Raw genomic sequence first — 15413 nt, forward strand, 5'->3', positions numbered from 1 at the left:
CACTAGATCTTACCCTCAGCCTCTCCTCAGTCTTTCCTCACAACAGATCTCCATCCTTTCAGTTACTTGCAACCCACAGTACCCTGTGTATCAGGGACTCCAGAGCCACCATATTAGCCTAAGGTCAACAGGAGTCAACAGAAACCAAAGATCCAACAAATGCATTCAACAAAGTCGGGACCAGATGTCAACACCAGAAAACCTGAAGCATTATAACTACAGATGCCTAGATACCAGTAAAAAAAGACAAACAAAAATAGCAAAAAAATATAACTCCAGCAGACCCCAGTAACCCTGTTGGAATGGGCCCTGAGAAATGTCCTGAGGGTGGAATTCTGAAAACAATTGAAAGCATGAATATAGAATTTCACAAAGAATAAAAATATAACCTCTGTTCTTAAATTCTTAAATCAAAGAAATAAAAAAAAACACCTCCCCCACAAAAAGCAAAGAATGAAAACTCTCTAAAATTGAGAAACAGTTAAAGTATCAAAAAGATGAAGAGAGATGATTCAATGATGGAAAAAACTATACAACAGACATTGAGGAAATTGAGAGGGTAATCAAGAAATAATTTAAAAATTTCAGATTCTAAACACACACACACACACACACACACACACACACAAATGCAGATTTTCTGATAGAACATGAGGTACAGCGGAATGAACATGGAATGAGCACAGCCCCACAAGTTGAAGAATGCCTTCCTCAATGACCCAAACACCTCATGCTTGCTGAAAGTAAGCAGCATATCTTCCTCATGATTTATAGAGTAAGACAATTAAACAAGATCTTATCAATAAGCTCTTGGCAATATCTTGAAGAACATGGCTATTTCTGATGCAAAAATGTAAATTAATGACATTAGAGTAGAGTCCATCATATGCTATCGTGCTTTTAATCTCTGCACTTGAGACAAGAGAATTTCTTCAATTTCAAGTTTATTCTAGTTTTAGTTTACTGGAAGAGTAAGTAAATGAAGAAGACATACTAGGAGAATAAAGAGAGGGAGAAACATAGGTCACAGAACTACCTGTGAATAGATGAATCCCCTGCAAAGACCAAAACTGTTGATGTTACAACAGAAAAAAAATAATGGTAAAAAATACATGTGAGATTAAAAATGATTGAAAGTGTGCAGGGGAGAGGGATGTTTCAATGTACCTCTAAACTTGTCAAGTAAGAAGGCTGCAAAGGCAGGCAGCTAGGCTTGGAATGTCTCTGTCACTTTTTGAAAGTTAGAGGATGGGGGCTGGAGAGATTGCTCAGCAATTAGGGCCACTGACAGCTCTTCCGAAGGTTCTGAGTTCAAATCCCAACAACCACACAGTGGCTCACAACCTTCTGTAATGAGCTCTGCTGCCCTTTTCTGGGGTTTCTGAAGACAGCTACAGTGTACTTAAATCTTGAAAGTAAGAAAGACAGAGAGAGAAGGAGAAAGAGAGAGAGAAAAAGAGAGAGAGAAAGAGAGAGAGAGGGAGGGAGGGAGAAAGAGAGAGAGAGGAGAGAGAGAGAATTTGGAAGCATTGTAGAGTAGAAAGCATAAAGAAATTTTTTTTATTATTATGCAATCCCCAAATACACTGGGGTTGGGAGTGTATTTGGGGATTGCATAATAATAAAAAAAAATCTTCATGATTTCCACTCTACAGCGTTTCCAAATTCTCACTCTCTCTCCCTCCTCCTCTCTCTCTTTCTCTCTCTCTCCATATATATATATTATATTTATAAATATATATACATATACATACATATATATATACATATACTTACATATATATATATATATCTGTGTCACATGCCTAAGTATAATTCACAGTGAAAAAGCATAGACTTTATGTATATCAATGTAGTCCAACAGAAGTTTGACATATTTACTGCTTTACATGTAAAGTTGTTCTGGTTTTGTTTTCAATTATTTTACTTATTAACATAAAAAGTAAAGTGGCATTATCGAATTTGCACTTAGATTGATGGAACTAGGAGAAGAAAAACATCCTGAGTAAGATAACTTTAAAAACAAACAAACAAACAAAAAACCCACTGTTTTTCCCTTAAGTGTGAATTGTAGCTTTTAAGCCTTTCATATAGGTGTTACAATACAAATAACCACAAATGTGTAAGGGGAGGAAGAGGATATAGCATATATTATTACAAAGCATAGTAGGATAGTAAGAGAAAGTATGGAAAGTTCAGGGAGAGAAGGTAGAAGAAGGAAATATGAGAATGGACAACTAACAGTAAAGATTATTAGAAAATACATATGGAAACCTACTATTGTAGCTGGTTCCTAAAACATATATAAATATGAAATGAATCTAAATGGAGTCATATATAGGAGAGACAGTTCCTCAACTAGATATCTTATGCACTGAATCCAGCAGCATATGTAGCAGAGGATGGCCTTATCTGAGATCAGTAGGAGGTGAGGCCCTTTGTCCTGTGAAGGCTCAATGCTCCAGTGTAGGAAAATGCCATGAGAGAGAAGCAGGAGTGGGTTGATTGGTGAGTAGGGGGAGGAGGGAGAGAATAGGGGGTTTTCAGAGGGGGAATGAGGAAAAGGGATGACAGTTGACATGTAAATAAAGAAAATATCTAATAAGAAAAAGACATAGAAGAAAAAAATTTCCAGAGCCAAGAATGGGTTTCATCTTGTTGAGTTGCTAAGTCAAATGATCCCTGTGGAAATTCCCAAATCCCAAGAGCTATTGCTAATGATATTTAGTAACCTATAAAATATGATGGTCAGGCCCTATTTCTGAAGACAACAATTGCTTATGACATTCTAACAGGTGTTTAACTGGAAACTTCACCTGTACTGACTAGTGTTCATAGTACTGACAGGCACATTACCAGAAGATAAAGGCAATCACCAACATTTCCCAGCTACAAACCCTGCAACCTTCAACAGTGACTGCATGCAAGATATCTCGATACAAATAATGGCATATATGTGATGGGAGGAACCAAATACTTTGTGATTAGATTTAAGACCTATTTCGTGAGACAGAATTCATGCATGGCACTGCTAAAGTCAGTAACAATGGGAGAATAGGTGAGCCTTAGGGAAAACACATTATTAATCTTCTAAAATAACTCAGCAACAAAATGATTTCTAAAAAAACACTGCTATACTTATTTGGAGAATCTAGTCCCAAATGGAATGCTTTCATAAAACCAATTAGAGCTCAGAGAGTTATTTAGAAGAGGAGGTAGAAAAATTGTAAGAGTCAAAGAAGATAGATGACTAAAGAATTAGTGCTCTTGAAACACAATAGAACTGGGGTATATATGAACTCACAGAGATTATAGCAGCATGCATAACCCTTGGTGAAGGCAAACAGGGTCCCAGCTTTCAGAGGGAAATGTGGATACATGCTCCCACTTCTGAACTTGAAGCTATCTGAAATTAATACCTTCTGGTAAAGACCTTTTTTCAACTGGCCTTTTGCTTGTTTATTTTAACTTCTGGGTTTTTGTTTGTTTTGTTTTTTATTGAATGTTTTTCTGTGAATGCTTCTTGTTTTGTTTACTGTGTTTCATTCTACTTTGTTTTAAAGAGAAGTGAGAAAAATAACAAAGTTTGACTCTATAATGAAGTAGGAACCATCTGGGAGATAATCGGGGAGGGTAAATCATGATCAAAATATATTGCATGAATTATCTTCAATAATACAAAAGCAGTTTAAAGACTATAGGAATCAGTTTTCCATTGGTCAAGAAAATGATAATTTATTCTTGATGGAAATCAAATTATACTGAGCCCCACAACTTGATTGTTAACATTGACTTGGACATTGGGCGCAAATTCTCTACATTTGTAAGCTGATGCATATAGTCAATAAATGGGCTACATATTTCAGTTGCTTTGATGTGGAGAACAAGGAGAATTGTTTGGTTGTAAATTTTCTTTGATTATTAAGCAAAGATAAGTTAAATGGGGATTTGAAAAGTTATCAAGCCTCTTTAGGCATATCTGACTTTAAACATGATATAGATACTTCCTCAATGATTACAAACAAAATAGTATTTCTAAAGCATGATTTTGGATTACAATGTTTGTTTATATTTTCCTTAATCTACCTAGGACAATGATTAGAAAATGGTTTCTATAAAATACAAATATTTGGTTATATGCAGATCAATGTTCAATTGTAGCATAATTGAAAATGAGCAAAAGGGGTACAATCTAAGTCGATGGGTACAAATGAAGGGGTAAGGATTTAAACACCTTTCAAATGTGTATATGTTCTACATATATGCACTGAAGGCAGATTGAATACATGATACCACATCCAAACAGGTATACCTTCATGACAAATATTTTAGGATTTGAATTATATGAAGGATCTATGATTTGCAAACTCATAAGGACAGAGTTCAAGTGAGAAGTTATGAGGAAATGGAGTTACTTTATTAAAACTTTCCATTAGGAATGACAAAAAGCTTCAGATTTATAGTTACCACTGGTGCCAACATTGTGGATGTAATTAATGCTAATGAATTTCATGGCTAAAACTAAATAATAATGGGCTTAGTGACCACCAATCCTAATGACCTAAGTACAATCATAAGGATGCATATTGTGGATCTTTGCTCCTATGACTGTGTAGAGGTGCAGTCATGTATGTAGGGATCACCCAAGTAGAAGAGCACATGGGACACAGCCCTCCAGGGTCCCACCTGCACCCAGGTGCTGGAGAGCACCACAGACATCTGTGCACCTAGTCTGCTAAGAGATATCTGCTCTGTATTGAGTCCTGCGATTAGAGGTGAGGCCAACATCTTCTCTCCTGTGACTGAGCAGGCTGTTGCAGCCAGGAACTCAGAGAACACCTGAGTGTAAGATGACTTGGGACTTGGTCTGCCAGGCCCAACTTGCACTCAGGAGCTGGGCAGCCCCACAGCAATCTGTGCCAGGGGAAAGCTGGTCACCCAGGGGTACTGAGATAGACTTGCAGGCACACAAGAGGGACAAGCACCAGCCAGTGATAGCAGGATCAACTAACACCAGAGATAACGAGATGGCAAAAGGCAAATGAAGGAACCTTACTAACAGAAATCAAGGCAATATGGCACCATCTGAACCCAGTTCTCCTACAGCAGCGAGTCCTGGACACCCCAACACACCAGAAAAGCAAGATTTGGATTTAAAACCACAACTCATGATGCTGATGTAGGGCTTCATGAAGGACATAAACAACTCCCTTAAAGAAATATAGGAGAACACAAGTGAACAGTGAGAAGCCCTTGAAGAACTAAAGGAAAACACAACAAAACAGGTGAAGGAATAGAACAAAGCCATCCAGGATCTAAAGATGGAGGTAGAAAAAATAAAGAAATCACAAAGGGAAACAACTCGGTACATAAAAAACATAGGAAAGAAGTCTGGAGTCCTGGATCCAAGCATCAACAACAGAATACAAAAGATAGAAGAGAGAATCTCAGATGCAGAAGATACTATAGAAAGCATTGATACAACAGTCAAAGAAAATGAAAAATGCAAAAAGATCCTGACCCAAAAGATGCAGGAAATCCACGACAAAATGAGAAGACAAAACCTAAGGATTACAGATATAAAAGAGAGTGAAGATTTCCAACTTAAAGGGCCAGTAAATGTCTTCAACAAAGTTATAGAAGAAAAGTTCCCTAACCTAAAGAAAGATATGCCCATGAACATACAAGAAGCCTACAGAACTCCAAATAGATTTGACCAGAAAAGAAATTTCTCCCATCACATAATAATTAAAATGCCAAATGTACTAAACAAAGAAAGAATATTAAAAGCAGTAAGGGAAAAATGTCAAGTAACATATAAAGGTAGAACTATCTATAGAACATTTCATCCTACATCAAAAAAAAATATACCTTCTCAGCACTTCATGGTACCTTCTCCCAAACTGACCATATAATTGGTCACAAAACAGATCTCAACAAGTATACGAAGATCGAACTAATCCCATGCCTCCTATCAGATCACTCTGGAGTAAGGGTGGTTTTTAATAGCAACAAAATCAACAGAAAGCCCGCATAGATATGGAAGCTGAACAATGCTCTACTCAATGATACCTTGGTCAATGAAGAAATAAAGAAAGAAATCAAAGACTTTTTAGAATTTAATGAAAATGCAGGCACAACATACCCAAATTTATGGAACACAATGAAAGCAGGGTTAAGAGGAAAATTCAAAGCTCAGAGTGCCTCCAAAAAGAAGTTGGAGAGAGCATACACTAACTGCTTAACAAAACACCTGAAAGTTTAAGAACAGAAAGAAGCTAATACACCCAAGAGGAGTAGAAGGCAGGAAGCCATCAAACTCAGGGCTGAAATCAACCAAGTAGAAACAAAAGGAACTATACAAAGAATCAACAAAAACAGGAGTTGGTTCTTTGAGAAAATCAACAAGATAGATAAACCTTTAGCCAGACTAACCAGGGGCACAGAGGCAGTATCCAAATTAACAAAATCAGAAATGAAAAGGGAAATATAACAACAAAAACAGTAGAAATTCAAAAAATCATCAGATCCTACTACAAAAGCCTATACTCAACACAACTGGAAAATCTGGATGAAATGGTCAATTTCCTAGACAGATAACAAACTACCAAAGTTTAATCAGGATCAGATTGACCATCTAAATGGTCCCATAAACCCTAAAGAAAGAGAAGTGGTCATTGACAGTCTCCCAATCACAAAAACAAAAACAAAAACAAAGGACCAGATGGTTTTGCTGCAGAATTCTATCAGACCTTCAAAGAAGACCTAACACCATTATTCTTCAAACTATTCCACAAAATGGAAACAGAAGGAACACTACCCAACTCATTCTATGAAGCCACAATTTTGCTGATACCAAAACATCACAAAGATCCAACAAAAAAGAGAGAACTTAGACCAAGTTCCCTTATTAATATTGATGCAATAATATTCAATACAATTCTTTCCAACAGAATTCAAGAACACATTAAAGCGATCATTCACCATGATTAAGTAGGTTTCATTCCAGGGATGCAGGGGTGCTTCAACATATAGAAATCCATCAATTAATTCACTACATAAACTCAAAGAAAAAAGGTCATTTCATTAGATTCTGAAAAAATATTTGGCAAAATTCAGCATCCTTTCATGTTAAAGGTCTTGGAAAGGACAGGAATTCAAGTCCCATACCTAAACATAGTAAAAGCAATATACAGCAAACCGGTAGTCAACATCAAACTAAATGAAGAAAAACAATCCCACTAAAATCAGGGATTAGACAAGACTGCCCTCTCTCTCCATATTTATTCAATATAGTATTTGAAGTTCTTAGCAAGAGAAATTAGACAAAAAAAAAGGAGGTCAAAGGGATACAAATTGGAAAGGAAGAAGTCAAATTAACACTATTTGCAGATGATATAATAGTATACTTAAGTGCCACAAAAAACTCCACCAGAGAAATTCTACAGCTGATAAACAACTTCAGCAAAGTGGCCAGATATAAAATTAACTCAAACAAATCAGCAGCTTTCCTATACTCAGGATAAACAGGCTGAGAAAGAAATTATGGGAATGACACTCTTTACAATAGCCACAAACAATATAAATTATCTTAGTGTGAGTCTAACCAAGCAAGTGAAAGATCTGTATGACAGGAAATTCAGGTTTTTTGAAGAAATAAATTGAAGAAGACCTCAGAAGATGGAAAAATCTTCCATGCTGTTGGATTGGCAGCATTAATACAATAAAAATGGCCATCTTGCCAAAAGCAATATATATTCAATGCAATCTCCATCAAAATCCCAACTCAATTCTTTATAGAGTTAGAAGGAGCAATTCTCAAATTCATCTGGAATAGCAAAAATACCAGAAGAGCTAAAACTATTCTCAACTGTAAAAGAACTTCTAAGGGAATCAGTATCCCCGACCTCAAGCAGTACTACAGAGCAATAGTGTTAAAAAAAAAAATTGCATTGTATTAGTACAGTGACAAGCAGGTAAATCAATGGAAAAGAACTGAAGACCCAGAAATGAACCCACACACCTATGGTCACTTGATCTTTGACAAAGGAGCTACAGCCAGCCAGCTGGGAAAAGATAACCTTTTTAACAAATGGTGCAGGTTCAACTTGTAGTCATCATGCAGAAACATGCCAATTGATCCATTCTTATCTCTCTGTTCTAAGCTCAAATTTAAGAATATCAAGGACATCCACATAAAACCAGGCTTACTGAAAATAATAGAAAAGAAACTGGGGAATAGCCTTGAGCACATGGACACAGGGGCAAATTTCCTGAGCAGAACACCCATAGCTTATTCTCTAATATCAAGAATTGACAAATAGGACCTCATGAGATTACAAAGTTCTAGTCAGGCAAAGGACACTGTCAAAAGGACAAAATAGCAACTAACAAATTCAGAAAAGATCTTTACCAACTTACATCTGACAGAGGGCTAATTTCTAATATATTACCCTATTATAAATAACCCTATTGATAATAACTCTATTAAAAAATAGGGATTTTTTAAACCCTATTAAATGACCCTATTAAAATATGGGGTACACAGCTAAACTAAGGATTTTCACCTGAAGAATATAGAATGGCTGTGAATCACCTAAAGAAATGTTCAACATTCTTAGTCATCAGGGAAATGCAAATCAAAACAACCCTGCAATTTCACCTTACACCAGTCAGAATGCCTAAGGTGAAAAACTCAGAAGAAAACAGGTGCTGGCAAGGATGTGGAGAAAGAGGAATACTATTCCAATGCTGGTAGGGTCACAAACTGGTACAACCACAGTGAAAATCAGTCTGGAGATTCCTCAGACAACTGGGCATGATACTACTAGAGGACCCCTTATACCACTTCTGGGCATATACCCAGAGGATTCCCAGCATGTAATAAGGACACATGCTCCACTATATTCATAGCAGCCCTATTTATAATAACCAGAATCTGGAAAGAACCCAGATGTCCTTCAACTGAGGAAACAAATGGAACCTCATAAAATTACAAAGTTTCTGTAAGGCAAAGGAAATCATCAAAAGGACAAATCGGCAACTAACAAATTGGAAAAAGATCTTCACCAACCCTACATCAGATAGAGGACTAATATTCAATGCATACAAAGAACTCAAAAAGTTAGACCCCAGAAAACCAAATAACCCTATTAAAAAAATGGGGTACAGAGTTAAACAAAGAATTCTCACCTGAAGAACTTTGGATGGCGGAGAAGCATCTTAAAAAATGATCAATTTCATTAGTCATTAGTGAAATGCAAATCAAAACAACCCTGAGATTTCACCTTACACCAGTCAGAATGGCTAAGATTAAAAATTCAGGAGACAGCAGGTGTTGTTGAGGATGTGGAGAAAGAGGCACACACCTCCACTGCTGGTGGAGTTGCAAATTGGTACAACCACTCTGGAAATCAGTCTGGGGGTTCCTCAGAAAACTGGGCACCGCACTTCCAGAAGATCCTGCTATACCACTCCTGGGCATATACCCAAAGGATTCCCCAGCATGTAATAAGGATACATGCTCTATTATGTTCATAGCAGCCCTATTTATAATAGGAAAGAACCCAGGTATCCCTCAACAGAAGAATGGATGCAAAAAATGTGGTATATATATACACAATGGAGTACTATTCAGCCATTAGAAACAATGAATTCATGAAATTCTTAGGCAAATGGATGGAGCTGGAGAACATCATACTAAGTGAGGTAACCCAGTCTCAAAAGATCAATCATGGTATGCACTCACTAATAAGTGGATATTAACCTAGAAAACTGGAATACTCAAAACACAATCCACACATCAAATGAGGTACTAGAAGAACGGAGGAGTGGCCCCTTGTTCTGGAAAGACTCAGTGCAGCAGTATAGGGCAAAACCAGAACAGAGAAGTGGGAAAGGGTGGGTGGGAGAACAGGGGGAGGGAAGGGGGTTTATGGGACTTTCGGGGAGTGGGGAGCCAGAAAAGGGGAAATCGTTTGAAATGTAAATAAACAATATATCGAATTAAAAAATTATCAAAAAAAAGTAAAAAAAAAAAAAAAAAAAAAAAAAACAATGAATTCATGAAATTCTTAGGCAAGTGGGTGGAAGTGGAGGATGTCATTCTGAGTGAGGTGACCCAATCACAAAAGAACACACATGCTATGCACTCACTGATAAGCAGATATTAGCCCAGAAGCTTGGAATGCCCAAGAAACTATTCACATATTAAATGATGCCCAAGAACAAGGAAGAAGAGGTCCCTGGTCCTGGAAAGGGTCAGTGCAGCTGTGTAGGGGAATACCAGGACAGGGAAGCAGAAGTGGATGGTTTGGTGAGCGGGGAAGGAGGGCAAGGACAGGGTGTTTCAGAGGGGAATCCAGGAAAAGGGATAATATCTGAAATGTAAATAAGAAAATATCTAATTAATAAAATGGGAAAAAGATTTTTAAGATAGGTGACTCACTTCATGTCTACTGAGTAAACTCATGGAGAAATGGCTTAATATGGAGACTAATATTTTCAAGGTTCCACATCCATAAATGGCACACACATAAAGTTAGTAGCTATGTTAAAACTTAAGCTTTTAAAGACCACATGCAAAAGGTTAGACAATCCACCACTACAGTTTACCACAGAAACCAAGTTCTTATATCGGTATTATCTGGAACACATGTTCTCTCTCCCTCATCCTCACTATAACATACAGAAGGATGCTGGGCTCTCAGATTCCAGGAACCTTGGCTCTGTGGGGAGTCACAGCTGGAATATGCAACTTTGTGTTTGAGGCCTAGGAAATTTGACCATTCTACTGACCTCTCTGCTGAACTCTCAGCCAGCTATCCCAAGCCTTTCACAAACAAAATCCTGAAGATGGAGATGCCTGTATAATTCAGAATAAAGTCACTTGGTCAAATGTGGGGTGGAGTGGGGGTGAGGGGATGGGACAGGAGAACAGGCAGACCTACTTATGAGATTTAAGTTGAAGAAGACATTTGTGCTACAATTTTGCTTATTTGTGTCGAAACTACTTGCAAACCACTTTTTATTGGTAAGCTTAGCAATATATGTAATCTATATATTATATATATTGAATATATATATATATATATATCAATTTTAGCAAAAATGGAAAGAGATAGAAAATAAGCAAAAAAGTTTGCTTTGAATATGTATCAACATTGCCATAGTCTAGACTAATGGATAATTATGTATGATAACATAAATAATAAGTCCTAAGGAAAATCACTAGATTTTAATGATGGTGAAAAGAGACCACTGTTTTAAGCTGCAGAGATTTTCTAACTATCTTACATTCTACAGGATAGTAGGATTTTCTCTTATCCATTTTGATATCTCAGTTTATTTGCAGCTATGCAGTGGGCAGGGAAGGAATAAGATAAAGTTTTTTTTTTTTTTTTTGAAGTAATGGATTCTTTTCCAATAGCCAGTACAGGAGAAATGTAAATGTGATATAGACATTGAAACCATGGTACTGGACTTTTCTCAACCCATTACATTAAAATGTATTGGTTGATCACCTGCTTTAAGTAGATCTCTTTCCTTTGCAAAGCATTGGTTCCCTATTAACACATTCCTTCCAAAGCAGACAATTCCATTAAGCTATGCCATGAACTTACAGATCTTAGAAATAACAGATCTCAGAAAAGGCTTGAAAGAGTTAGGAAGCTGTCAACTTATTGCCAAGAATAAGTGATTTTTATAACTAATTTTTACTTGAAAGTATGAATTTTTAAAATATTAATTGCAGTCAAAATCATAGTGACAGTGTCATATACACTCCCTAAAAATATCTGCCACACCTGGGTGTACATCATTGCTCTCATCTTATTCCTTATTTGGGAGTGGATAGGGTACCTCTTTGGGAAAGTGCCAGCTGATGCAATCAATCAAATAGCTGGTTTCCTTTGAAAGACAACCTAAATGCCTATGTATTTTGTCCCTTTCCTCAAACAAAATGCTGAAGAGATCTGGAGAGAAGCATTGAGATTCGATAAAACAACAGCAAGAACAAAACAAAAAAAGAAAAAACATCCTAATGTTATCCTTTCCTCAAGGTTATGTTGTTTGCTTCGTTTCCCTTCCATATACGTTACAGTGAGAAATGCCATTACCTCCAGTGTAGTTAGATCCATCCTGTGAGTGAAAGCTTAGGTGTAATTACAACTGGTGCTTTTATAACCTCAGAGTAAAAGTCAGCTCTAAGAAAAAGACAGATATTACAACACACAGAAATTCTGAGAATGATTGTGTTCTCGTCTGTTTCTCAATAGTGTACTGAGGATCCCGAGTGATTCACACTCTGAGATGCACAGGTTCAGAATCACGTGTCGCCCCTCTATCCTCCCCCCTGTCCACTCAACTGACAATTTCTATCGACCCAGGAAATGCCCTTAATTCAGAACTTCACAGCACCAACTTTTAAAACTTTCAGGATATTCCAGAAGCATTCTATACTCGCAGCCAACCATTGGACTGAGCAAGGGATCCCAATAGAGGATTTACTGAAGGAGCTGAGGTGGTTTGCAGTCCCATGGGGGAACAACAGTTTCAAAAGGACAAACCCCTGGAGCTCCCTGGATTGGACCACCAACCAAAGAGTACACAGGGAGGTACCCATGGCTGTGGCAGAGGATGGCCATGCTGGACATCAGTGGGAGGAGTGTCCCTTGGGCCTGAAAGTGTCCAATGCCCCAGTGTAGGGAAATGCCAGAGCAGGAAGACAGGAGTTTGTGAGTGGGTGGGGGAGCACCCTCATAGAGGCACGGTGGGAGGATGGGGTGGGGGACTTCTAAAAGGAAAGGGAAAAACAACTGAAATGTAAATAATGAAAATATCCATTAAAAATAAATTTAAAAAAAAAGAATAAAAAAATACCTTTCAGGATATTCTTTACCAGCCTGACTGTGTAATCTCTACAGGCCTCGGGTATCTTGTGAATCTACTGTATTACAATGATTGTTTCCTTGCAGTTTTGTTCATTAAACTGCGGTTTCTAAAGGTCTCTGAACAGATACTCATCTTTTACCTCCAGAGTGCCTAAACTATACATGATGAATAACTTAATTAATATGCTGATTCAATATGAACATATACAATGATGAATTCTATTAGAGTGGGAAATGAGGAAATGAACAGTAATATACATGTAACCCTCATCCAGACATACCAAAAAAAATCAATCATTAGCAAATATGTATAAATTCCATAATCAGTACATTTACATTTTAGTTACAGAGAGAGAAAAAGAGAAATACTGACAGAAATAGTCACAGAGACTCAGAGAAGCCAAAATGTACTAGGTCATAAATATACAAATTGTTAAGAAATTATTATAGCTACAGCAACCTATAGAATAAAAATTGTGACCATGAGTTTAGAAAGTACATACCTGAACTGATTTTTAAAAACTAAGCAGAGTAGATGCTGGATCATATTGTTATCAAGTAAATGTATGTTAATATAAAAATTATTTTTGAATATTAGACTTCCATGAAATAATAAGTCTAATAAAATTGTAGCTGGCAAAGCTTTGGAGAAACAACCCTTTTCATAGACAATGGCTAACAATATAAATTGATGGGGTATTTAAGTTTGCCCAAGTATAATATATAAAATACCATGACTGGTTATGTGACTTGGTTTCAGGTTTCTTGACAAACTTGCTTCCAGGTTTCTATGTTAAACAAATATTTACATTTGTGAATGACCATGTTTAACAAATAAATAACAAGTGTAATATTTAATATATTTATGAGACACATAAATTCCATAAATATTAGTGTTCAATGAGTGTTCAATAATTAGGCACATGCTTAACAAAGCATAAAACAGAGACCTGTAAGCTCTCTGCGAAATAAATGTTCACAATATGTCAGTATAAGTCAGCTATATGATTTAACACATTGATCACTAATACATTTTATAATTAAGGATGCTACCTAGACTTACAAAAAAAATCTAGAGGAACTGGTACTTTTCCACTCTGGATAAGATGACATTGACCTTATTGAAACAAAGCTTCATGTTTAAGCTATATATCTTAAAAATTTTATTATAAATGTCTATAACATATTGCAATTTAAAAATATAGATACCAATACTGATTTAGTACAGTGAAATAGCAGGAAAAAAAACAAAAATCGCAAATTCGGAGCAGAGGGAATCGGAATGAAGATGTCAATATTTATAAGTAGAGGAAAGTGGTTTTTGTAAATTGTATGGATAACCCACCCTAAATGAAACGTGAAGCTTGAATGATTGCAGTAACTTATTTCTTCTCAAAAGAAAATAAAAGATTTTTAGTTTGTTTTACAATGCACAGCCTTGTCCTGGCCAGAAAGGCTCCCTTCCCACTGAAATAAATCTTCAAGCCTAAATCACTTAACATCACCTCTTCAAGATACATACACACCCTGATGATTCATAATTTTTCAGAAAATAAGAATAACTGAAAATTATTAGAGATACTTTAAAGCTCCCAAATCACCCACACTTGAAGAAGGTCAACTCTAATTTTGTACTGACAAATTACCAGTATTGCAGGACTTATCTGGAGCAAATATGATGGTAAGATGCTGCAGATATGATTAAAGCTACTGCTTACAGTACATGCAGGTCCTTGCAGCTTTGACACTTTGAGAATTTGTAGATGCTATAAGGCTTCTCTTCCTTGAACGTGAACTCTTGGGAGCACCACAGCTTCATTCATTTAACAACACTATTCCTCTAAAATGAAGTGGCATTTGCATATAATTATGACTTTTACTTACTTTCCACAATTACTTGTCTGTCTTCCCAGTTATCTTTAATAAGCTGTATATTTCCGAAATGTGCATCACTGTAAAAGATCCGATTGGTACCTTCTCGTCTTTGATTATAGTCGAAGGCCAGGGCTATAATATTCTTGAAATAATGTGGGTTCTCGTAGGGCCGTACTGGGGAATTTAAATTGGTTTCATCAGAGAGGTGTATGCTTTTTAATATTGTTCTTCCTGAATATAGCAAATACCCTTCATGCCTCAGACAAGTAACTCCATCCCCAGCCAAATATCCATGGGCACAGGCACAGGTTCTTTGGGAATTTCCTCGATAAAGACAGAGTTGCTTACAGCCACCATTTTCTTTAGCACAGACATTGGTCCCTGAGAAAGATAAACCCACAAATGTACAATCACTTTTTGATGTTTGAACAAATTTATCCCATCCCAAAAGAAATTCTAGAACTTAATATTAAGTTGTAAAGCTTATCACTAAGTGTCATTTTATTTTTAAATATTGGTCTATAAAAATAAGTATAAAACAATAATGGATTTTTATATCACAGGTTTTAGTTTCTTGAAGAAATACATATGAATATATATCGTTGTCAAACAAAAGCATTCAGATTTAACTTATTAAGGTTAAGTAAT

At 36.5% G+C, this 15413-nt stretch overlaps 1 protein-coding gene across 1 annotated transcript in view; it reads right to left on the reverse strand.

Moving 5' to 3' along the window:
- Lrp1b (LDL receptor related protein 1B) overlaps positions 1–15413 on the reverse strand; it is a 1719438-nt gene that overhangs the window by 494083 nt on the left and 1209942 nt on the right. The window contains exon 41 of the mRNA XM_052181021.1: positions 14775–15146. Coding sequence (XP_052036981.1) covers positions 14775–15146 — 372 coding nt within the window. The remainder of the gene's footprint in view (positions 1–14774; positions 15147–15413) is intronic.

This window comes from Apodemus sylvaticus, chromosome 5 (assembly GCF_947179515.1).
Source record: "Apodemus sylvaticus chromosome 5, mApoSyl1.1, whole genome shotgun sequence".
NCBI classification, from domain to species: domain Eukaryota; kingdom Metazoa; phylum Chordata; class Mammalia; order Rodentia; family Muridae; genus Apodemus; species Apodemus sylvaticus.